Raw genomic sequence first — 25,682 nt, forward strand, 5'->3', positions numbered from 1 at the left:
CCCCGATTTGGTGCAGGACTGTCACCAATAACTGTGTTGGGGCAGCCTTGGCTTTGTCTAGCCAAGTCTTGAAAAACTCTTATGGCTGGAAAATACTGCCCAACAGGCAAATGTGTATGCACAGACTCCTCTGGTAACCGGCTCCAGGGCCACATAATCTTGCATGGGAAAAAGAATTCCTAACAACCCATCTAAGCTCTCAATCTGCCGTTTCTGGTATTTGCCATTTTTTATGTGATCTGACATTACTGAGAAGAGTTTGGTGCTCTCATTTTTTACCTATCTTTCAGATAGTTCATCTTCTATTTGATGCTTTGTTACCACATTTGGATAATGACAGTTTTTTGTGCCTTAGGAGTATGACCCTTAGCTGGTTTCTAGTGCTGTGCTCACTTGGGGGATTTTTTTTTTTTTTTAATATAAATGAGGGCCATCCTTTTGCCAAATTCTTTCTGAAACTTGTTTGGAGTTGTCAGCATTGTGCAACTGAACAATTAGGCTATGTGCCATGACTTTTCTTGAGGATTGCTAGCTGGAGTGGAGAAGTGCTCTCCCAGCAAGCCTATAACAATTAACAAATAATCTTTGGAGGTTTTTTCCTCCATCTTGCTAGAAGAGCTAAGAGGTTTTTACACTACTCCAAAACTAGCCCTTAAACAGAACTCACTGAAGTGTGTTATTTTTCATGAAGACTTTATGTTCTGGACAGAAAATTTCTATATAGCTACACTTTGTTTTGATTAATATTGAACCATTTATTTCCTCTGTTGGCTGTAAAACTTATGGTTAGTGTCCTGAGTCTTTGTTGGGGTGTGGGGGTAGCATGCTATCTTGAGAGAACAGGTAGTGTAAGTACCTAAAGACAACATTAAAACTAGATTTTGGGGACTGTTGTCCTTGGTTGTTTTTTGAAGTTAATGGGGAGTTGATTTTTTTTTTCTTTTGTCTTCAATACAATGAAGTCCAAATTTATAAACTCATTTTTCTTCAGTGATTCCATATGCTTTTTAAACCGCTTGGTTTTAAAACACTAGCTATCACAGTATCCTCTCAGTTACTTGAATAAGTCAAAAGGGGAAATGTTAACAAGAGGAAACACTATCAGCAAAATATGAAGGTTGTCTCTGTCTTTGAAGATTATCACATATATGATGTTCGTTACTTTAGTCCTTTATTTTATATTGATTTCTGGCTTTTTCTTTCCTCTTTTGGCCCTTTCTGTGTGGACTGAAAAGGAAAAGGTACAGTAACACTGCACTGTGCACGTACCCTGCATGAACAACTCCTGTCTTGCCCAGTTTGCATGTTGTCTGTGCCAGAATTTAAGATGCCAGATAAGCAGCAAGTAAGGTAGTGCAGTAACCACTCAGTGGATAATACTGCTGGCCAGTCTGGGAATTGGTTATTGAATGCATGTGCATTGCACACTTCCAAATTCTCCAGGCAAGAACAGCAGAGGAAGAGGTAACTGTGCTATTTATAATGTTTTAGGGCAGCAGGTCCATAGCTGTTTGTAAAGGCATTATTTTGGGGCAGGACAAAGGCTCTTCCATGAGATCACCATCCATCTGTTTCTGCCTGAGAGCTGTCAAGTGGGAGCACTGTGGAGTAGGAACCCAATTTAAAGAGCCCACAAGCCAGAAACTCTGTGAAACCCATGCAAGCAGCTTCTGAAAGCCCTGCTCATGCACCAGTTATGCAGCTGAGGAGGGAGCAGTGGGTTCCTAATGTGGGTAGGCACAGGTGGTCTGACTTAACCCCTGCTCTGAGTAATCATTTTACTAGCTTAAGCTGAGGGCAGGGGGTGGGGAGGAGGGTTCAGCATGCCGTCGTTTAGGGGACAGATGTGTTATTGAGGGAAATGGTGTCTGCAGCCTGTCCCATTAGCTCACCATCTATTGTCCCCCTGATCCCCAGGCCCAAGAGGGAGGAAAGGACCTATTTGTAGAATTTGTAACATTTGAGTAATTCTGCAGGAAATAAAGCAGGCCTTTCAAACCTCAGGAAAATCATGGCTTAAGGAAAAGGTCTTGATAAAAACCTGGTGATCTGAGAAGTAATAACTTCTGGAGTGCTATGCTTATTCCTTTTTTTTGGGAAGTGACTTAATTCATATTCACAAACTCATTTTTATTCTTCACTTGTAGAGCTGTATCAAAGTCCCATCTTGTTTTGACTTCAGACTTTGAGAGCAACACAAATCATTACTACCAGAAATTTTTGAGATGAAGAATTACTTTATGTAAATTGCAAAATTAAAAACATATTTTTGACAATTGATAGCCACCTTTGTTTCAAGCATTTGCAAAAAGCTTTTTATGCTTAATCCTAAATGTGCCTTAATTCAAAGCTGATAATATTAGTCTGGAAAATCATGAGACTAGCTTTTATAATCTTTTGCTTTTATCCATTTTTATTACTTTACCAATTGATTAATAGGAGCTCATTGATTCAGGCATCTTGCTTTGCTTTGGAAGTGATTTCGTCCATCTTATTCGTAGTTATTTTTTAAAAAAAAATTATCTGATGGCTACTCCTTGTCTGTCCTCTTTTGACTGGCTGCTGGAAGCAAGAACAAGTACTGGTATGGTGTCATGGTTTAACCCCAGCCAGCAACTAAGCACCACGCAGCTGCTCACTCACTCGCCCTGCCCTGGTGGGATGGGGGAGAGAATCGGAGGAGTAAGAGTGAGAAACACTCCTGGGTTGAGATAAGAACAGTTTAATAATTGAAATAAAATAAAGTAAAATAGTAATAGCAATAATAACAATATAATAATAACAGTAATAATAATATACAGAGCAAGTGGTGCACAATGCAATTGCTCACCACCCACCAACTGATACCCAGCCAGTTCCCAAGCAGCAAGCGCTGCCCCCTGGCCAACTCCCCCCAGTTTATATACTGAGCATGATGTCATATGGTATGGAGTAGCCCTTTGGGCAGTTTGGGTCAACTATTCTGGCTGTGCCCCCTCCCAGTTTCTTGTGCACCTGGCAGAGCATGGGAAGCTGAAAAGTCCTTGACTAGCATAAGCAGTACTTAGCAACAACTAAAGCATCAGTGTGTTACCAACATTCTTCTCCTACTAAATCCAAAACACAGCACTATGCCAGCTACTAGGAAGAAAATTAACTCTATCCCAGCCAAAGCCAGGACACATGGGTTTCTCTGGGGTTAGCTTTCCAAGTGATCATTTCTCAACTCTGAAAATGCATGTCTGGCAAACAATGGGCGCTTCCTTCTTAGGAAGGAATAACTTGAGTCATACAAAACATTTAATTTTGGGGTGGAGTGGGGTTATTGTTTATTTTGAAGTGACGTTGTGGGTGAGGGAAGAAGAAAATGGATTTGAAAGTTCATGTGGGTATACATACAGAGGTGTGAAGCTGGATTGAAAGTAGTAGTGATTCTGAAGCTGCTGCCCTTTTCAGAGAAAGCTGTGAAAGATTCTCCTTTTCTGTGCCTTACAGGAATCAGGTTATTGATTGACTTACTGACAGGTTTAAGCTGAAGTGGAAGGAACAGAATGCAATTTAATAGCAAGAGCTGCAGTATTCACCTTATTCTTAAACATATTTCTATGGGTAGCAGATGCTCTTTTTGTAAATGAACTGTATTTCCAGACCTCTGGAATAGGAATTATTTATTTGGGACGTGAAGGACACCATTTGGAGAATACCTCTCTGGGGAACTTGTTTTCCAGCTGTAGCTCTGTGTTCTCTGAGCTTCCATGGAAATCTTCCATGATTTTTCTTCCTTTCTTTGACCTGTTCTGATCTATGCCATGCACACCCTTGTCACAGTGATGTCAAGGTGTTTTCTAGTAGCATGGGAATAGATGATTTTTATTTCCATCACATGGCTTCTGCTTTCATCTTGTCCTAATAAGGAGAGTTGTGTGCAGAGCAACGGCCTTAGTTTTGAAGTATTTCCACTGCCTTGTGCTTGGTAACAGAGGTGGTGGCTGAAACATCCTGCCTGGCCCCTGGAGGAGAAGGTGCTGTGGTTTGCTGTAGCTCCCTGGCGTCAGACTGACCTTCAGGAAGTCTCTGCATTGTGCTTGAGTGGCAGATGCAACAAATTCATTGCGTGTTGCTTTTTAAATTTCGCACTATAGCAATACTGAAGTAGTTTTGGCTCCATGTTCCTCTTACGTGTTGAATGATGGCAGCCATTCACAGTATAGTCACTTGAATTGTGTACATCCTTTGTTTACTTAAACATGAGTGTCAAGGCTTACAAAATTTAGATATCTACTTAAACAGTAACTTGTGTGACTGTCAGAGCTTTCAGAGCTGCTTCTGTACACGTAGGTTCAGACAGCTTGAACCCTCACATTCTCCTTGGCTTTCAGAGGATTTTTTCTTGAACAATGTCACATTCATCTGGAAAGCTAATGAAAAGTAGTGTTTTACACAGTTTCAGATAATTTAACTGTGAAAAATAATCTTCATCTACCTGTAGTTTAACTGAACATCCCTTACAGTAGAAGCAGTATCTTTATGAAATGTTTTTAAGTGTAAACAAGCAAATGTCAGTTCTCATTTGAAAATGCAGCTCCCTTGTTCTGTGTTTGGCATAAGCCAGACTGCAGAGGAAGAAAGGGGAGATGCTTCCTTCTTCATGCAGCATCAGGTGTTGTGCTGGCAGGCACAGCAGAGCAGAAGTACAAGAAGAACAGGTAGTCTTTTCCAGAACTGCCTGGGCTGCTTGTCACCTGATGGAGATGATGATTTTCATTGATAAGGTCAAGCAAAGGCACCTTTCTCTTTTCCTCCCACAGATTTCAAGAGCAGAGCTCTTCAACATTCACAAGAATCCTGATGTCTCTGAGCACCCATAACATATGGTGTTCTCTTGACCACTACTGTTGTCATGTTTTAGATAAAAACTGACAGTTTTCTATAAAACCTGAGCCTTCCTTGCGCATTTGCAAGACAGAGCATGGCCTTTCTGTCTCTCTCAGGCTCTGTCTTACTTGGTGTGCAGAACAAGTGGTGTTTGTAACACCCTCTCTATGCCTACCTCTCTGCTACCACTATGCAGATATTGCAGGAAAAGGAATTTTTTACTTTCTTTTGGGTCACCACAGCGGACGAGTTTATCGAGGTAGATGCAGGAAAACAAGGAATAGAGTGGAAAAAGTATTTGAACATGGCCCTAGCCTCTTTCTCCTCACCCTAAAGAGTACTTTAGAGTAATCCATGAGTTCAGGTACTCTTCTTGCTAGTGTTTATTTTGGTCCTCCCACTAATGCCTCTTCATACTGGTAGAATTTGAAAGGTGATTCCCACTGTGTGTGTGCTCAGCCATCAGTCTGTCTGTGCAGATTGATGAATACATCACTTCATATTGGGGATGAAATGAGAGATATATCCATGCTCTGTTTCACATCTAGCACATTGCTAGTGGTGCTGAAACTTGGAAAAATATGTCCCATGCCTTGGGCGGTTCTTCCAGGGGGTTTCTGGTGCTCAGCTGCTGTCTGTTCCCCTGGATGCTGTCCTTTCCCTTCCTTGCTCAAGGTGTACATACTGTAGACAGTGTTACCGTGGTGCTTCTGATGCATTTGGAATCTCTAGTCTTCATTCCAACAGTCCTCACAAAGCATTTTTTATTCCTCCCCCACTCAAAAGCAGGACAGAACTGGAGAGAGGTGGAAAAAGCAGATCCAGGACATTTGTTTTCTTAGCTTTTAAGAGCAATGCACCAAAGACAGGCAGAGGGTTATCATTTGTAACGCCTGAAGTGCAACATCTTATAAAGCAAATTTTAGTCTCTTGTGGTGGAAGCACACAAGAACTGAGCACAGACAGAGGTGCCTGTTGTTTGCTGTCTGCAGGGGGCAGACAGGGCATGGCCACGCAGCAGTCCAGTCCCCTAGGAGGCTGTGCAGGCATTAGCACCTCTTTTGCAGTAGCCTGTGTCTCAGGAAAGGAGGTTCTGTCACAGTGTGGTGATCATTACTGTTGCCTTATAAAGTAAGAGCTATGTGCACTAGAGCTCACCGAGCATTTTAGCTGTGCAGCTTGGGGACACAAGTTCGTTTTCCCTCCAGCTTCTGGCCTTTATCAACAAAACCAAGTTATGTAAAATTACACTTACCAAAAACCTGTGTTGGGGATTTGTAGTTGATGTTCAAATCGGCATGCAGAAGCATAAGGCTCAGAAGACAGAATTAATTTTCTGTCATCTTCTTTGCTACAACTTAAGCACCATTGTAGAATAGTAAAAGGAAAGCTAGATACTGCTTTGATTTTTCTAGGAGTTTCTTCAGTTTTTAATACCTCTGCACTTCCATATTCCCTGTGCCTGTTTTGTACTTTTAAAAATAATTTTTGTATGTCCCTGCAAGACAGAGTCCCTCTCTCTCTGTACTAACATGTGCTCTCATCTTGTAAACTCTTTCTAAGAACTTAACTGTAAGCCTATGAATCATTAATGTATCCCTAAGTGAATTGTATATGTAAATAATTGCATGATGTTAATTTTAATAATTGCTCTGTCTTTCTCTTTAATTTCTTACTAATTGTTCTGCTCTAGATCAAAACCAGGCTCTTCGACTGTGTCTGGGCAGCACTGCTGTTGGGGCCCAGTATGGGGCTATCTCTGCTCTCAGCATCAACAACGACTGTTCAAGACTCCTGTGTGGCTTTGCGAAAGGACAGGTAATTCCTACAGGATAAAACGGTCCAGTGCTCTGTCCTTCTGCAGACTGTTACTGAGAGACTATCCAGAGGTGACAATAGCTCCAAGCCAAGCACACTCAATATGTAGCTGTTTGGTAGTCGGTTTTGTGCTGAGAAGCAGTATGCATGACTTGATCTGCCCAGAGCTTTTTTGGCCAGCCAGTTCCTGCATCCAGCGAGCTAACTCAGACAGATTGTTTGGGATAGGTTCCTGTAGAGGAAATGGGTAACGCAGAATATAGTGAAGTATTCAATTAATCATGGCTCATTGTGACACAAGTCCTGCTCCTGATAAACTGAAATGTGCAATGGCGCACCAGGACAACCAGCTTAGTCTTTCTAGGTCACTCTGAGATATATGCTTTGTAATTAAAGCTTGTTTTACTGTGCTTTGTTTTTCTTTTTAGTTTCATTTCCTTTTGCTCCTTTGGCTTTCACCTTCATTTCTAGATAAAACACACTCCAGTGCATATGATAGGGCTAAATGACAGACTGCTCCAGACTGTGTGGAAATACAGATTTGATCCATGCAGAGCAGTGGTCAGTTTTAAATGATACTCAGATAAAATATTTTGGAGCGGCAGTTCTGAAACATCTGGTCTATGAAGCTTTGATAGATGATTTATGGAACCATATAAAATAGTATTTCCAATAAAAAGTTTGATTCAAATTGTAATCTCAGCTTTTCTGGGCTAAATATTCCTCAGCTAGGCAGTAAGTAGTTTGGGACTCCCTGTTTGTTAGTTGAGAAATTGCCTGAATTTAATATCCAAGCACAAGCCAAGCTGTATACTGCTACCTGACCTGCCATACTGGGCAAATGCAGGAGGAGAGGGGTGACAAGGTTCATGGTAGCCATGGAGATGCTTGAGTTTTGCTAATGGGCGTTAGCAGAGATTATTCAACTGTTCACTGATTCTGTGAGAGAGAAATACATTGAGTGGTGGCAAAGTTATCGTACATTCTTTAATGGTATTATCAGGCGGATAGCTGTGAGGTGAGTGAGTTCAGGCATGTGGTGAGAGCTTGCCAAAAGGACATGATTCAGAGTTGTGAAGATAAGTCTAATGTTGTCAACAAGAGTATAATCAGATAAGTAAACTGCTTGTAAAAACAGGGTAGAAACAGATTTCAGATCACTTTTCTTTGATATGAAGACCCTACTAACCTAGGATGATATTGGGAATATAGAAATTTGTTGATGTACTAATGCACAAGGTGATGGAGAGAAGCCCTTGGCAGTAAATGTGTACTGAGAACAATCTGCTTGCAGATCACAATGTGGGATCTGGCCAGTGGGAAGCTGCTACGATCAATAACAGATGCCCACCCACCAGGAACAGCCATTTTGCACATTAAGGTAACAAACACTACATGTATTCCTTGTATACTACTTTTTTTTTTTTTCCCTTTAAAACACACTTGTGTTCAGTCAGATGTATTGACTTTCCTTGTGTAGTACTTTTAGATTTACAGATGAGAGCAGCTACCTAGGAACTATATGGCGATAGTATCCAGAGGTGAGAAAAATGAGCAGAAATTCTATTTAAAAAAGAAACTGAGTATTTTGAGAGCTGAAATAATAGTATTGGCTGTGTGTTATACTATAACAACAGTTGTTGTCTGTTACAGCTCCTCTCTCTGATGTCAAAATCTGTGAAGAATTAGTTGCTAGAATACATTTCTCTAAAACTTGCAGTGGTTTGAACTGGATACATGACTTGCCAACTTTAAACTTAAAAGAGTCTGAAGTGTAGAAAGTAGTTTCTGTCAGTACTTTTTCAAATAACTTGTTGGGAATGTTTGGGTTGAAAGACAAATCATCTATGGCTTCTTGTTCAACATACTGTTACCATCGCACACAGAAACTCATATCTGATTTTGTGCATGGCTTTGTTTTATGTAGACCTTTCGTACCAGAGCATAATGCTCCTTGGCAGCCTGGTCAGAGCAGTGACTTTGGCGCATCACCCAAATTCTTCTCTCTCTCCTCCTTTCCCAGACCTTGCTGAGACATCCCAGACCCATACAGTGTCACACATGGAACCAGTGTAGTGGGTCTGGTGGGGCACATTGCTCAAGGACAAGTTCTCATGTACTGGTTGGTCTGACCTGGCTAACCGAAAATGTTTTGTGGGCATGAAGGTGCCCCCTTACTGCTGCATCTTCCACAGTTCCATCTCTGCCATCTTTGCCCTGTGCATAAAGATTAATGTTCCCCTGTGCCAGGTCCCCTGCTCCTAGTGGCCCCCTTCTCTAGCTCATGACCTGATGGCAGTACCAGCGTGGAAAAGTACTCAGACACTGCTATACAGTTCAGATGCTTGTGCTGCTAGATGCTGGGTTGCAAAGTCCTCCGGAAGCATGCCTCAGCTGTGGCTGTGACCCATACTTACCTTGATTATTTGGTATCATTAGTAGTTCTGGATGTTTCTCTTTTTGGTCTGTTTGTGACTGCAGCCCATTCACCAGCTCTGGCACCAACCCATGGGCTTGAGGCTGTGAGCTGTTCTAGTGGTAACACAGGTTTTGCTATGCTGTAGTTCTGAGCTGCAGTGGAAAGTAATGGGACTTTGGTAACAAAATCTAGCAATAGGGCTTGCTGGAGAGGTGAAGATGAAACACAAAACCTTGTTTTTCTTACACATCATAAAAAAGCCAGTAATTGCCACAACTCTGTATGTTAAAGGTGTCTTTCTGGTAGGTATGATGCTTGTACTTTTGTGTGCTGTTAATAATGCCATAGCATACATTTTTCTATCATTTTTTTTGTAGTTTATTTCTTAGTGCCACTTTTAATCTAATTATCTGCTCAGTTTACAGATGACCCAACGCTTGCAATTTGCAATGACAGCGGAGGCTCCGTATTTGAACTGTCATTTAAGTAAGACAATAACTCTAAGTACCCATAGAAAGTACAAGAAACTAATGCTGGGTCATAGTTTCTAAAACCTAAACAAAAAGCCCCATTGGAACCAATAAAGCTGCTGTCGGAATGTTGAAGGTGTAATTTTGGGTTGCAGTATAATTTCACAGCTGAAGCAAGATGCTATCTGGCAGTGTAATAGTCAAAGAATAGCCTAAGTTGTTAAGGTATTGTCGTGGTTTAGCCCCAGCCAGCAACTAAGCACCACGCGGCTGCTCGCTCACTCCCCCTACCCCCGGTGGGATGGGGGAGAGAATCAGAAGAGTAAGAGTGAGAAACACTCCTGGGTTGAGATAAGAACAGTTTAATAATTGGAATAAAGTAAAATAGTAATGATAATAATAACAATATAATAATGATAATAATAATATACAAAGCAAGTGGTGCACAATGCAATTGCTCATCACCCACCAACTGATACCCAGCCAGTTCCCAAGCAGCAATCGCTGCCCCCTGGCCAACTCCCCCCAGTTTATATATTTAGCATGATGTCATATGGTATGGAGTAGCCCTTTGGGCAGTTTGGGTCAACTATTCTGGCTGTGCCCCCTCCCAGTTTCTTGTGCACCTGGCAGAGCATGGGAAGCTGAAAAGTCCTTGACTAGCATAAGCAATACTTAGCAACAACTAAAACATCAGTGTGTTATCAACATTCTTCCCATCCTAAATCCAAAACACAGCACTATGCCAGCTACTAGGAAGAAAATTAACTCTATCCCAGCCAAAACCAGGACAGGTATCAATGTATTGTCCAGAGTCTTGGCATTCCTTGTGGGTTCTTGGTAGTCGTCATAAAAGTGCTGCCTCTTGGTTTTCCTTGTTTCATTAGTGAGAGCTGCCATGCAGTAAGGGCTTGTTTTTCTTCTTGGCCTCTTCAGGGGGAGTAGAGACAAGGAGGAATGATTGACAGTCTAGGGAGTCTGATCATGTCCAGAAATTTCCAAAACATTACTGTTAAATAAGGTCTTAAGGAATTCTTGTCCGTATCTGAGCAGCTGCATAGGATTGCTTCCAGTGACACACTAAAAGTGATCCCTGGAGCTGTGTAAAGGACTTTTTAAAAACAATATTTATGAAGGATCACTCTTGAGATTTCATGAGATGGTTGGGCTGATCTCTTCTTGATAGCTAGCCACCAAGCTGATTTCTCTTCTTTGCAGGAGGGTTATGGGAGTGAGAACGTGTGAATCTCGATGTCTCTTCAGCGGCTCAAAGGGGGAAGTTTGCTGTATTGAACCATTACACGCAAAAGTTGAGCTGAGAGACCATCCTATCACCCAGTATTCACTGCTGGCCATGGCCTCCCTAACAAAGGTAACTTGCTGTTTGCAGAAAGCTTTGTGTGAGAAATCACAAAGGAGAAGTTTTCTGGTATATACTTAAACATTTTATTTTGCCTTTTTGTTTTTCTTGAAAGATACTGGTTATTGGCCTAAAACCATCTCTGAAGGTGTGGATGACCTTTCCCTACGGTCGTGTGAGTAATGAAGCCAAACAGTTGCTCTTTGGATTATGGCTACAAACAGTTCCTAGAGTGACAGGGATGAGATTAGGACCAGGTGTTTGGTATGCTACTTTATCAGTACACAGTAAACTCTGCATTGTAGAATTGCAGTGATAATCCGTTGTTCTGGTGTGTGCAGATTGTGGGCAGAGAGGAGGTGAAAAGGTTGCTTCAGCTGTAGCGATGTGAAGATGCTGAATTTCTCCATTAAGTAGGAAGGGAGGGAACACAGGAGCCCCTCAGCTTCTGGTCTTCCTTGCTGCAGCCTAGATGCAGCTACAGATGGGATGTTGACCTGATTATGGCTACAATCACCTTGGACTGGGGCCATTGCTTTACATAAGAACCATACAATAGAACCCTTAGTTGCAAGGACAGAAACAAAGTGGAATTAGAGCGCTAAACAGTCTTCTAAACTCTTGCTTACTCGCTTTCACTAGTTGCTGGTATAATTTCTCTTGGAAAAGCAGCTGGGGAATGCTGTGGCATATGTTGGATTGGGAGAATGGAGACAAGGCTGCTAGCAAGCTGCAGCTTGTCATAGTCCATCAATCCATGTGAGATTGGATCTACATTAAGCAGCTAGGACACAGGTTTTGTTCTGACTGGCTGTCCACTTTGCCAAGAGACACACGTTGCCCCTAAACCATGTGGCTGGACCAAAGGGCACAAGCTACTGCTCAGCTGCCGGCAGACCAGGAAATTGCTTTAAAGCCTGTGTGTGTACATGGCAATGCCAGTGAGTAGCAGCTGATGAACAGCATGTGTCCTGGAACTGAAATTCTGCCTTGCGTACCTTAAATACTGGCTGTGCTTTTTGTCTAACAGATGGACCCTTCTAGTGTCCCTCTTCTGGCGTGGCACTTTGTGGCTGTACAGAACGCTGTGAACCCCATGCTTGCATTTTGTCGAGGAGATGTCGTTCATTTTCTTCTGGTAAGCCTTGGATGTTTTATGCTGCTTTTCGGATAGTCACATCTTACTCGCATATTCAGTTGACTGAGCCTCTGTCTCAGTGAAAGTATGATATCTGCGTGCTAGGGATGTCTGCAGCTTGCAACCAGCTTGGGGACACAAACTTGTTCGTCATTGCTCTTCAGCAAACAGTGGTGCCCTTCCCTGAGAATCTGGAGGCATTGAGCTTTATGCATTCCAGAAGTGTTGACTTGCAGCTTATCTCATTTCTACTGGAGGCAGAAGAATGTGGATTGTTTTCAGGGAGATCACGTGAATTTGAGATAACATTTTATTTTTTGCTTTAAAATATGAGTCTGGAAAAACTTGTATAAACCACTGAGACAACAGCTTTCAGGTCCTGTTGGCATGTGACTTTAGGGCATGCTGCTTGTCCTGTTTAGATCTGCAGAAGTTACATATGCAGATATGGTTGTTTGAAGATGATTTCATGTCTGATTTCAGTATGAGAGCAGTACTTAGGCTTCAGAAAATCTGGCATTTTGGCTTTGGAGTGCTAAGCTTGTTTCCCAGCTGTGCTATCACCTTGGACCTTAAGCTTTGCTCAAGCACCCAGACATTGTGTTGTCTGGATTGAATCCTCTTTCTCCTCTATCTTCTCTCTTGGTAAACTTCTGGAGGAAGAAAATGGTGTATGTTTAAGCCTGTCTTGCTGGAGATGTCTGTGCCTGCAGTAGCACGAGCCTCTGCACAGATACCCAGCTTAGCTTTGGCCAGTGGTGCTGCTCTGCTTATAGGTTACTAAGCAGCAGCCATGTCACCTGCACGCAGGTCCCTCTTGCTGTACTTCAAATTTTCAAAATGTAAAAAACCCCCTTATTTTTCTTTGCAGAATGCTTTTTTTAGTGATGATGAATTAAAGCCAGTTTCACATTAGCGTTCTGTAGTTCTGACTTTACGAGCAGGAAGTACAGTAGTTCCTGCATGGGATGAGGAGAACCCTTGACTGGGAGTTATCATGCGACATCTCCCTTCAATTCAGTATTCCAGTGGGGCTGAGCCCCTTGGGAGTCAGTGAATGAGAATCAGTCCTCCTTTGGTGCTCTCTATACAGATGCTGGAGGTTTGCCCCCTTTTTAGAAACTGAATTGCCTTATATAATAGGTGAGGTGGAGCCGAGGGGAACAATTCCTTGAACACCTGTAGCGCCAGCTTGTTTATGACATACGACTCTTGTAGTACAAATAAATGATTTAAAATTCATCCAGCAGAGGGCAGATGCCTCCTGCCCCCTGCTCAGAGCCTTCTGTTTCCTCACTTACATGAGTGCATTTGAAAGTGAGACGTTACGCTCCATTTGAGAAGCGTGTGTGCTGCTACTGTACGCTCAGCAATCTTCTCTGAGGGGAGATCCAGACTCCTGAAGTTGGTGTGATGCCTTCTGGGAACAGAGAGGTTGAGCTGAGGAAAGTCTTTGAGTTTGAGTCAGCCTTGTCTGATTCCTCTTTTAGGTAAAGAGAGATGATACTGGTGCAATACATGTCACTAAGCAGAGGCAGCTTCATCTACACTATGACCTCATCAACTTTACTGTAAGTCTCAATACTATAGAATTGTTACTTTTTTTTTGCACTCGTTTTCTTGTAAATGTATCTCGATAGCCCTTAGTTCTATACTATCAGCTTTACAAATGTAGCATAAGAAGTGGCTGTGTTTATCTGGGGCTAACTAACTGAAAATGTCCTTAAATTTGGGACTAAGTGGAAAACCAGCACAAGTGAGATAGCAAGTAGTAGCTAAAGGACAAAAAATTAGTAGCATGGAGACAACAATACTGCCCTTTCTTGGGAAGGAGGGGTAGCCTTGTTGAGGAAATATTTTCAAGAGCCAGAGAGAGTCTGGCAAGAAAGATTTTTATTCTATATTCTCACTACAAAGAATGCAAAATTCTGTGTAATTGGCTCAGTAAAATTCTAGTGTTTCCATATATGAGTGCTTGCTAGAGCACCATAATTGTTTGATTCTTTCAACAAAAAAAATTGTTCAACTCTAAAACACATTTACAGAATACAATGAGTAAAACGTGAAAGGCCAAAATACCAAGATGGACATCCACATCAGCTGGAATTTGAAGTTTGTTAACAAATATGCTTGGCTGTTAAAAAAAAAAATAATCTGAAAGCAGTGGAAAAAAGCCTTTTTATTTGCAGGGTTTTGAACATAAAAGTAGAAGCCACAGAATATGAATGACAGGCTTTGAGTTAAACTTAGATGTACTATTTCTCTTTTTAATGCCTCCTGATGCCATATTTACCTCCTAAAGGATTTAAGAACAGGTGGTGTAGTAGTCCTGTTTTTGAGACCTTTGGATAGAAAGTATGCTAGAGCATAAATAGTGCACCAAGAGGACAAGAACTCTGGTGGATTACCATTTGTCTACAGGTGTTTTCTGTGAAGAAGGTTCCTTGTAATTTTTCTCAGCGTTAAAGCTGATACTCCAGAAGGACCCTCCCTATTTTTACCTTTGGAGTTATGCACAGGTGCTGTTTTGAAGTGACCGTGTATAGTAACAAAACTACTAGCCATCCTAGAACTTCCAGTATTGATACTCAGGCATATGGTCAGAGCCTGTTTAGTTGGCCTCTAATTGTGTATGCATTGCTGAAATCTGCAATTTGTTGCTTTGTCAGTGGATAAACTCACGGACAGCAGTGCTTCTGGACAGTGTGGAGAAGCTGCATGTTATAGATCGTCAGACACAGGAGGAGCTGGAGACCATAGAGATCTCAGAAGTTCAGCTAGTCTACAACAGCAGCCACTTCAAATCGCTGGCTACAGGAGGCAACGTCAGCGAAGCCCTGGTAGGCACAAATGACCTGCTTGTGTTAGCTAACTGTTTCAGAACAGTGGCCCTAAGTGGAAGCCTGAAGCTTTGGAAAAAAGCCTTTTTGAAGCATCTCAGAAGTCATACGTGGTGTTGATGTGGCTAACTGACAGACGGTTCATGTTTCCTTTTGTGCACTGATGTTTTTAGGAGCTGCTCTTAAGTTACTAAGGTTTGGAATACTCTATATAGGGAAAAAGCTGATGTGCTTTATTCTTCAAGAGATGACTATAGCCTTTTCTACTTTGTATGCCACAGTGCCTGTGCAGTACATGCATTCCCTGCCCTCATCTCGTAGATTGTCACGCAGGGGTAGAGAGGATGAAACATAGTATCTGTGCTTGTAGGTACTACAGTTCTTTTCTTGTTTGAAGTAAAACAACAAAACCATCCATGCTAGTGGAAGTTGCAACACTTCAAACATTGTGCTTTCTACACTTTCCTCTTTTGTTTTATTTGTCTGTCTTTTTTTTTGACTTTCATGCTTGGTTTGGGTTTTTTTTTTCTGGACCCTGGCCCACCTGGTGTCTAGACATGTTCTGTTCCTGAAGTAGGTGTTATTTTCAGTGGCTCCTGGTAGCTCCTGTAACCCACCTGTGCCTTCTGCAGCAGACTCACTTTGATGTGGTATTTGTATTGCCATAGCATTGTGGAGGTTTTTTTAAAGCCATGATTGTGGGATGAGTTATTGCCTTCAGTAAAAAATCATTTTCTCTTATTTTGGAAACAGTTTGCCAAGAGTGTGTGTAGGAAAGGGCCTTCCATCCTTGCATTCAAGCCTCCCAATGCTTCAGAGATAGCCCAGGGGTTCTGAAATTCCACAGCTGGACAGTATGGTTCCTATTTAATTCTGCTATAGCCCTGTGAGACTTGCTGGCCCAAACAACTAGCAGAAGGCTCATGTGGGTCTGTAGTTTGGATTGCAATTTCAAGCCCAGCATATGGTCATGACAGCTTCAGAAGCCCAAGGAGAAGTGCCTTCAGTGCAGGATGGCAGGATTTCATAAAAAAGACCTCTTTGTCATTGTTCCCTTTGAGCACCAAGGAACAGAGTGCTTCTTCCAGTCTGAATCATAGAATCATAGAATGCTTTGGGTTGGAAGGGACCTTTAGAGGTCATCTAGCCCAACCCCCCTGCAGTGAGCAGGGACAGCTTTAACTAGATCAGGCTGCTCAGAGCCCCATCCAACCTGACCTTCAATGTTTCCAGGGATGGGGCCTCTACCACCTCTCTGGGCAACCTGTTCCAGTGCTTCACCACCCTCATTGTAAAAAAATTTCTTTCTAATGTCTAGTCTAAATCTATTCTTCTTTAGTTTAAATCCATTAGTCCTTGTCCTGTCACAACAGGACTTGCTAAAAAGATTGTCCCCAACTTTCCTGTAGGCCCCCTTTAAGTACTGAAAGGCCGCAATAAGGTCTCCCCACAGCCTTCTCTTCTCCAGGCTGAATAACCCCACTGTCTCAGCCTGTCCTCGTAGGAGAGGTGCTCCAGCCCTTGGATCATTTTTGTGGCCCTCCTATGGACCCACTCCAACAGGTCCATGTCCTTCTTGTGCTGAGGGCTCCAGAGCTGGACACAGTACTCCAGGTGAGGTCTCATCAGAGCAGAGTAGAGGGGCAGAATCACCTCCCTCGACCTGCTGGCCACGCTTCTTTTGATGCAGCCCAGGATTTGGTTGGCTTTCTGGGCTGCAAGCGCGCATATTGCCGGCTCATGTCCAGCTTTTCATCTACCAGTACCCCCAAGTCCTTCTCCGCAGGGCTGCTCTCAATCCCTTAATCTCCCAACCTGTACTGATACCGGGGGTTGCCCCGTCCCAGGTGCAGGACCTTGCAGTTGCCCTTGTTGAACCTCATGAGGTTCACACAGGCCCACCTCTCCAGCTTGTTCAGGTCCCTTTGGATGACATCTCGTCCTCCTGGTGTGTCAACCACACCACTCAGCTTGGTGTCATCTGCAAACTTGCTGAGGGTGCACTCAATCCCACTGTCTGTGTCATTGATGAAGATGTTAAATAGTACCGGTCCCAGTACGGACCCCTGAGGGACCCCACTTGTCACCGGTCTCCATGTGGACATCGAGCCGTTGACCATGACCCTCTGGATGTGACCATCCAACCAATTCCTTATCCATCAAACAGTCCACCCATCAAACCCATATCTCTCCAATTTAGAGAGAAGGATGTTGTGGGGGACTGTGTCGAACGCTTTACAGAAATCCAAGTAGATGACATCCATTGCTTTTCCGTTGTCCACTGATGCAGTCACTCCTTCATAGAAAGCCACTAGGTTGGTCAGGCAGGACTTGCCCTTGGTGAATCCATGCTGGCTGTCTCGAATCACCTCCCTGTCCTCCATGTGCTTGAGCATATCTTCTAGGAGGATCTGTTCCATGATCTTCCCAGGCACAGAGGTGAGGCTGACAGGTCGATAGTTCCCAGGGTCCTCCTTTCTTCCCTTTTTAAAAATGGGCACAACATTCCCCTTTTTCCAGTCAGCAGGGACTTCACCTGATTGCCATGACTTTTCCAGTGTCATGGAGAGTGGCTTGGCAACTACATCAGCCAATTCCCTCAGGACTCTGGGATGCATCTCATCAGGTCCCATAGACTTGTGTACATTGAGGTTCCTCAGGTGGTCTCGAACCTGATCTTCCCTTACAGTGGGAGGGGCTTTACCCCCCTGGTCCCCATCTTTTGGTCCATCGATTCGGGAGGGGTGAGGAGAGAGGTTGCCGGTGAAGACCGAGGCAAAGAAGTTGTTGAGTACCTCAGCCTTCTCCTCGTCCGTTGATACAAGTTCGCCTTTCTTGTTCATCAAGGGGGGTACACTTTCTTTAACCTTCCTTTTCTGGTTGATATACCTGTAGAAGCCCTTCTTGTTACTCTTTACATGCCTTGCCAAATTCAGCTCCATCCTCGCCTTGGCCTTCCTGACCCCCTCCCTACACAACCGTGACGTTTCCCTGTATTCCCACCAGGACACCTGTCCCTGCTTCCACTGCCTGTGCAGTTCCCTCTTACTCTTTAGTTTGACCAGCAGGTCTCGACTCGGCCATGCTGGTCTCTTCCCTTCCTTGCCTGATTTTTTACACTTGGGCACTGAGAACTCTTGTGCTTTATGGAAGGTGTCCTTAAATATCTGCCAGCTCTGTTCCATTCCCCTGTCCCTGAGGGCCGTCTCCCAGGGGGTCCTTCTGACTAACTCCTCAAAGAGCTGCAAGTTTGCTTTTCTAAAATGTAGGGTCCTGACTGTACTCCTCGCTTTTCCCATGTCCCTCAGGAGCGTGAACTCCATCAATGCGTGATCACTGCAGCCCAGGCTGCCTCCAGTCTTGACATCACCGATGAGCTCACTTGCATTGGTGACCATCAGATCCAGTATCGCATCCCCTCAGGTAGGGGTGTCTATTACCTGGCTTAGGAAGTTGTCGTCTATGCATTCCAGGAATCTCCTGGATTGCCTACTGCTCGCCGTGTTGCTTTTCCAGCAAATGTCGGGGTGGTTGAAGTCCCCCAGCAGGACAAGAGTCTGCAAGCGCGAAGCCTCCCGGAGCTGGAGGAAGAAGGCTTCATCAGCAGGCTCCCCTTGATCAGGCGGCCTGTAGTAGACACCAACCACAAGGTTCCCTTTGTTGCCTCTGTCTCTGATTCTTACCCATAAGCTTTCGACCTGCTCGTGGCTATTCTTCAGGGACAGATCTTCACACTGTATTGATTTCTTTATGTAGAGGGCAATGCCTCTGCCCCTCCTTCCTCGCCTGTCCCTGAATGGCCAGATCTATGAGGAGTCGTTGCAGCCTTCAGATCTACATAGCTGCTGCTTATCTGGCTTTCACTGCTTTATCTGCTTCACACTGCTAGCATTGCTGTCATTCTTTCTGCTGCAGGTACGTACAGAGGAAGAAAGAGTCAGAAAGTGGAGTCGAGTCTTAAGTTAGCTTATGTACTGCCTGCCACATGATCTGAAATTGCCAGGCACAACCTCACAGAACATAGCTAGATATTGGCACTAAGGTGGTATACGAGCTCTCCTTGCTAGGATACGTTGTTATTCAGAGCCTTTCACTCAGTTCCAGAAACTCTGCAGTGTCCTGTGAGGACTTCTGGTGATTACCATCAAAGCCAGAGACATGTGGCTTGAAAAACTGGTGGGCTCAAATAAGTGCTGCCTGTTACAATGCTATTGTGAGTCTAGAAGAGACCCCTACTTAATTCACAGACTGCAAGTGGCAGATGAGATCTGAAGTCTGTAACGCCATTTTGAAATACTGAGGATATGAAACAGGCAGTCGCTTTCCCTGCATTTCAGTAGGAATTACAAGACAGCTATTCCAGAGTGATTGAGTCAAGGACAACTTCTGTTGGGAAGCTTTTTTTTTTCATGGCTCAGAGGATCAGAAATATACCTTTTCCTTTGTTACTTCTGCAGACACACTGGAAGGCAAATCTTAGATGAGGCTGCTACTCTCGTAAGAGACATTCTGGTTTCAGAGATGCCTGGGTTTGTGGATGAAGATTGTCAGACTCCATTCTTCTACTGCAGCATCTAAACAAAGATGCAGGGAATATCTGCTACTTCAGCCTTAGGTTCTGTGCTGAGCAGATTGAAATGTAACTATGGCAGTCCCTGGAATAGACACACTTTTCAGCAGTTGGAAGAGATACAGGAAGCTTCCCTACCTGAAAAGTACAGGACAAACAGCTCTAGCCTGTGTAATTGTGCAGCAGAGTGGGAAGCAAGCACTGCCCATGCACTGTGGTAAAATCTCTAATTTTGATGTGATCCTCCATTTCTCACTTTATAAATGTACCCATATACAGCCTTCTGAACACTAGTTACTGTCATTCAGACTTCTGTTGTAGCAGCTCTCACTTCAACAATATTCTTTCCATCTGTGTCTCCTACACATTTGCTCTTGAGGAAGATTTATGAAGAAGCAGATGGCAAGGAAAGAGCCCACATAACTTTTTTTGCATCTGAGGATAGACACAGAGCACTGCTTGTGGGTCCTCATGACTCTGTCATGTTTTCTGGGCAGCCAGAGCTCAGTAGCACTTTAAGCTGCATTCACAAGCAGGAAGGAGTAACAGCAGAGGTTTTTTACTTACTACTGCCTGGCAATCTGTGTTGTTCTCTCCCAATCCTCATTTTGATTTCTGAATTACAGAGTGTCTCTGAAGTTCAAGTGAGTATATGTTTCTTGGGAAATCTCCCCCCACCCCACCCCCCCCCCCCCAAAAAAAAAAAAAAAGGCAGTTTTACTTGTGTCTAATTTTTCTCCCCACAGGCATTGGTTGGAGAGAAAGCTTGTTATCAGTCCATCAGCAGCTGTGGTGGACAGATCTTTTACCTTGGAACTAAGGTAAATGTGGGGAGTTTTTAGTAAAAATACAGAGCATTCACTGTTGATGGTAGCTCATCTTCTGGAGAAGGGCAATTTTTTATTCTATGGAGATGTGAATCAGGGATCGGTTCTTTGTGCACTTACGTTGAGGGATTAAAGAAATGTGCAATAATTTGGTCTTAGCCAAGGTATGGGCTAAGTAAGACATCATAGTTTCACAGTATCCTGGTTCATGCTGCTTCAGGGTAGACTTAGCATTACTTTACTGACATCTCCTCTGTCCTAAGCTTCAATTTCTCTGTCCTAAATGTGCTAGTGAGTAAACAGAAGAAAATAAGACAGCAGGGAAAACTAGTCTGTCTTGCATGGAATGATAAAAGGAATATCTTATGCACTTTTCCTGTCCTGCAGTGCAGGCTGTCTGTGAAAGGGCGAAGAGAGGTGGCCTCTAGGATGGTGTGTGGAAGTAGGGGAAGAAGTGAGGGATGGTATATTAGAGCAAATGGGGTTTAAGGCCATGTAAAGGATGTTTTCTGTTAAATATAAACATCCAATTTATTCCTGCCATGACAAGCTTGAGGGTTGCTTTACTTAGCTTCATCTGTACCAGCATGCTCTGGTGGGTCTATGGGATACCACAGGCTGCATGAGCAACTGTAAGTAAATAACTTTTTGGTTTTTTTTTCTTCCCACTTCTCTTCTAGTCTGTTCACGTCATGACACTGAGAAGCTGGAGAGAGGTACGTTCAGAGGAAAACTGTATAGCTTAGTAGGTTTGAATTGATTAAATATAGCTTGAGAGGAGGGAGGGAGCACTTGTGAAGCATGTTCTGAGCACTGTGTTCAGGATCCCCGATTGCTACACACAGCCAGCACTGTAGGTACACTGCTTTCCACAGTGGGACGCTATGGGACTCCTGCTTGTGTAAACTTGCAGGCTGAATGGAGACCTTGTTCTCCTGAGCAAGACATAATGCCTTGCTATGTTTCAGCTTCTGTTAACAAGAGTTAGTATAATGTATGACTTCGGAGAACTGTGTAAGTGTAAGCCTTCTATCTGCCAGATAAGCATACAGGAGTGGAAGGAAATCTGGTTCATTGTATTTTGTCTCCAGCTACTGCAGGAGCTATGTCATAAAATCCATCAAAGACTACCTAGAAAGTTCATTGGATTTTAGATCCTTGTTTCTGTTGGTAGAAGATTTTTTTGGAACACCATTTCTCTGACAGCTGAAACCTTATCAATTTCCACACTAAAGTTCTTAGTGATCTATTTATGTCTATTTGTTCCTGAGTTGTTCTTTTCTCTTGAGTTAAACAGCAGTTTGTCCTTTCCGATAATCACTTTGCAGTATGTTTATTCAGTGCATGCATGTTCTCTCTCAGACTTTGTTTTGCAAGGCTAAGCAAAGCTCTTTCATCATTCTCTTGTAAGATTACCTCTCGATTGCTTTCTTTTTTCATAGTCACTGTTCTCTGCACCTCCTTTGTGCTCAGTTTCTTGAACATAGGTACGCACTTTGGCGCATATTACTCTGGGTAGGGTCTTACAAGTGCCACGCACAATGTCACCTGTTCTTCACTGTCTCTACTAGATATGTCATTCCTCGTGCTTCCTTGGGTCTCATTTTGCTGCTCCTTTCGCTACATGATATCAGTGGCTTGTGGCACTCTGGAGATTTACCAGTACCCCATAGTCAAACTTGATTTCTGCTGTAAGTTTTTTCTACCATTGGATTGCAGTGTACTTCTGTTACCCAGCTTTAGGGGCAATCCTATTGTGTCTGTCTTTCTGGTCTGCTGTTTCACATCACATGTTGACAGTTGGTCATCAGCAAACTTCATTAGTAAATTCAGCTTATGTCAAGTTAGTTGACCAAATAGTCATGCAGAAGAGGGCTTCAAGGCTGATTCTCAAGGAACTCCAATAGTCGTTTCTTTCCCGTCTCACGTTTCTCCTTTAAGCAGTGACCTTCACCATTTTTCCTCTTGTACTCATCCATGATTATAAGCTCCTCCATGTGACATTGTATCAGGACCTTTAATAAAATATGAACGGTTTAGCTCTGTTGAACTTTTATATGGTTGCTGCTTTTAGTTACCAAGATTGCTTTCCTCTGCTAGTTTTCCCTCCAGCCATTCACTACTGACTTTGGTTTAGTAAACTGTTAATGAAAAGTCTTGCTTCGACCCGTGATTTCATGTACTGGTTTTCCTAGAATTCAGAAGTCAATCACAACGTACATGCTCTGAGCCAACCTCCTTCTAAATTAGTGTATGGTTTCTGTTGTGCTGCAGGCCTCTTTATTGTAGGGAACTTACTTAAGAGTTGTAATTGAGTATGTTGGGGATTAGGGTGTGAAGCTAAGAGTTACTTCTTGCTGCAGTACAGAATGCTGGTCTGAGACTCAGAATCTCTCTTCTCTCAAACAGTACTTTAACATTTTGACCTAACATACCAAGACTAGTGGTGTTCGACCTTGTGTGCTAATAATTCCTTAAAGCAGAAAACACTTGTGATCAACTTCAATCCTTGTTGATTGTGAGCTCAGGAGAAAATAAAGGGTAGGATGAGTACAACCATATGTTGAAAACATGGCAGAGTTTTTTGTTGTGCTCTAAGTGATGAGGCAAGGATGGGAAATGGAAAATTTTTATTCTTTGTGATTGCAGACACTCGCTGATCCTGTGGGTCTCCATCCATCAAGCATCTGATCTAAAATGTAGCCCCACAGGGGTGTGATGTACTGAGGACTGATATTTCTTAGTCTTTTTTAACTGTCCAGAAGAAAATGTACATATGAGAGAATCTTTTTGAGATACTGTCCTTTACTGCAATGTGTTGACAGCTTTTGAGGTTTTCTGTCTCCTTGCTGTAAGGGATCATGACGTACTACTGGGAAATGCTGATCTTAAATGGGAGGGGATCATCTTTTCTGTAATACTAAGGTCCGTATTACTTGTTATTTAGAGAGTTGACCACCTTCTGAAACAAGAGCGTCTCACTGATGCCCTGGCTCTAGCTTGGTCTTTTTATGAAGGTAAAGCAAAGGCTGTAGTAGGTAAGTTTGTGTTTGGTGTGTGTGTGTGTTTGTTTCTTTGAAACCACTAGGGAAGGTTTTAAACTTATGCATGTACAGAAATCGCTTTCTCAGGGGAAAAGAAAAAAAGGTAATTGAATTGAAGAAGAGAAAGTAGGATGTGCTGCTTTGGGTTTGGCAGAAACTAGCACCTTTATATGGATTGGTTTGATTTTTTGAGAGGCCTAGTCCCTTTAGCAGCCTGCTGTTTTCAAATGAAAATCAGACTTGGTCTGTGTTGCGACTCCTATCTGTTACCACTTTGCCATGAAGGAGGTAGATCCAGGTGTTGAATATCTAGCCTGCGAAAATACTCCTGAAGGTCATGCATAACCTGTAGGTAATTTTCAGTGTGATGTTCTGTCAGCTCTGCCAAACAGGTACTTTCAGGTCTTCTCTGACTATACAACTGACTGAAAGAACTGCTGGGTTTTGGCACCATGTTTCCTATGAAGGTGGATGCTTTGAGAGCACTTAGCTTGTTATGATAAACATGTTAATTATACCAGAAACTGCTGCTTGAATGGTCTGATTTGGACCGGACACATTGACTTTTCAGCAAATAACTTCTGATGGTTTTGACAGATGAGACACAAATTCTACAATCCTCCTGCTGTGAAATTGCTAGTATATGAAGAGGTGTCTCATTTTAATGCATGAATGTAATGCATTTAAGCAGATAGTTTTTCAGTATTCAAAGAATTACTGTCTTTTTGAGTTGGCATTTAAGAAACTTTTTTCCCTTATAGTGCACTTAATTCAGCTTCTTTGCATCAAGGCATCCTCCAGCAATTAGCCTCATGTACACAGTCTTTGACAGCCCTCCATTAATTGTACTCTCAATGTTAAATGTCACTCAGATCTGTTCTTGCTATTCCTGTGCTGGAACAGTCTTTACATTGGGAGAATAAGCTCTTCAGAAGAAGACTGGGCTAAACACAAAATTGTGTATTTAGATATCCTGACCTCTGCATCTCAAGGGTAGTGGTGTTAGCATCTGAACTGCGGGATTTTTATATTTCCACTGATAGCTTAGACGAGAAAAGCTTCATTTCTTTCCCCCCCCCCGGCCCTTCTTTCCAGGTTTGTCTGGGGACACAAGCAAGCGGAAAGCAGTCATTGCAGACAGAGTGAGTCACTGATCTCTTCCTAACTGGATTTTCATGTATGCTGATGTGATACTAACTGTGTTCCTGGAAGGAATAGCTTCTATCCTCCAGAAGTTAATCCAGCTAACTCAAGAACGTGTGCTTGTGCCTCTCTTGCCAAGATCGTGAGCTGGATTTTAGAAGAAACTTGGAAATATCTTTTGGGTAACGGTGGGGATAAAATCTGCAGCATTAGCAAATCAACACGTGACATTATCATCCAGGCCTTGAGATCTCTGGTCCCCTCACAGTGGAGAGAAACCTTTTTTGTAGGTAACTCCAGAGTTTCCTGAACTTTGGTTGGCAAGTGTCTGTCAGTATGTAACTTGCTGACTCTCAGGATGGAAACTGCTCCATGCATATGTGAACATGGAATAAACTCTTCAACTGATCCTGTTCAGTTGTTACAGGAACCTTTTTCTGGGAAGGGTATGTTTAAAATACACAACTGTTGCAATAATTATTCAGCTGTACTTTGTTCTTGATGTATATTTTATTTGCAGGTAAATAAGTTTTGCTGTTTAAGATACTGTAACTTAAGCTTTTGGTAAAAACATGGTCCAGATGGCCTTATGCTTCAGGATGTGTTCATCTGCCTGAAAATTTGCTGGCAGACTGGCTGCCCAGTTTCTCGGTCAGTTAAAGTTAGTGTAGGCCTTCAGTATCCCACTGGGTCACTTCTGCGCCATGTCATGCCATTGTCTCTTGGCAGCCTCTTCCCTCTTCTCCTTCCTGCCCACAGTAGTTCATACGCAAAAGTCTATTAAATGTGCTACCAAGTAGGGCCTCTAGTGTAGGATTTGAATGAATTTTCTTGTTTATTGTATTTCAGATGGTTGAAATCCTTCTCCACTATGCTGATCGGACTTTGAAGAAATGTCCTGACCAAGGAAAAATCCAGGTTATGGAACAACATTTTCAGGTATGGTGCTCCAGAGGACTCTCTTGTATAGATCTTTTGAATTTTTTTAACCAGACTTTGCTTTGCTGCAAAAATTACTTGTCTGTTTTTTAAAAATATTACTGTGGTTCACCTGAACTCTCACCTCTGTTGTGTGCGCTAATGAAATCAGGACTTAGTTATGGCTAGGCGGCAGAGCAGAACCTGTACGTCCTCTGTTCTCTATGGAAGTGTGACTAGAGTTTTTCTCCATATGAACCAGCATACGGGAAAACCTGTAA

At 42.9% G+C, this 25,682-nt stretch overlaps 1 protein-coding gene across 2 annotated transcripts in view; it reads left to right on the top strand.

Moving 5' to 3' along the window:
- The first annotated feature begins 6,638 nt into the window (after positions 1-6,638).
- The window catches only part of VPS8 (VPS8 subunit of CORVET complex), a 77,019-nt gene continuing 57,975 nt past the window's right edge, over positions 6,639-25,682 (top strand). The window contains exons 1-13 of one of the 2 annotated variants that reach the window (XM_075717049.1): positions 6,639-6,672; positions 7,967-8,053; positions 9,510-9,577; positions 10,780-10,933; positions 11,037-11,096; positions 11,952-12,059; positions 13,550-13,630; positions 14,729-14,899; positions 20,216-20,290; positions 20,977-21,012; positions 23,244-23,334; positions 24,436-24,482; positions 25,333-25,422. In XM_075717049.1, the coding sequence (XP_075573164.1) occupies positions 7,973-8,053; positions 9,510-9,577; positions 10,780-10,933; positions 11,037-11,096; positions 11,952-12,059; positions 13,550-13,630; positions 14,729-14,899; positions 20,216-20,290; positions 20,977-21,012; positions 23,244-23,334; positions 24,436-24,482; positions 25,333-25,422 (1,062 nt within the window). In that variant the 5' untranslated portion in view covers positions 6,639-6,672; positions 7,967-7,972. Of the gene's footprint in view, positions 6,673-7,966; positions 8,054-9,509; positions 9,578-10,779; positions 10,934-11,036; positions 11,097-11,951; positions 12,060-13,549; positions 13,631-14,728; positions 14,900-20,215; positions 20,291-20,976; positions 21,013-23,243; positions 23,335-24,435; positions 24,483-25,332; positions 25,423-25,682 lie in introns of those variants that run through there. The other variant, XM_075717050.1, reaches the window with a different exon arrangement.

Source organism: Pelecanus crispus, chromosome 9 (assembly GCF_030463565.1).
Source record: "Pelecanus crispus isolate bPelCri1 chromosome 9, bPelCri1.pri, whole genome shotgun sequence".
In the NCBI taxonomy this organism is placed as follows: Eukaryota; Metazoa; Chordata; class Aves; order Pelecaniformes; family Pelecanidae; genus Pelecanus; species Pelecanus crispus.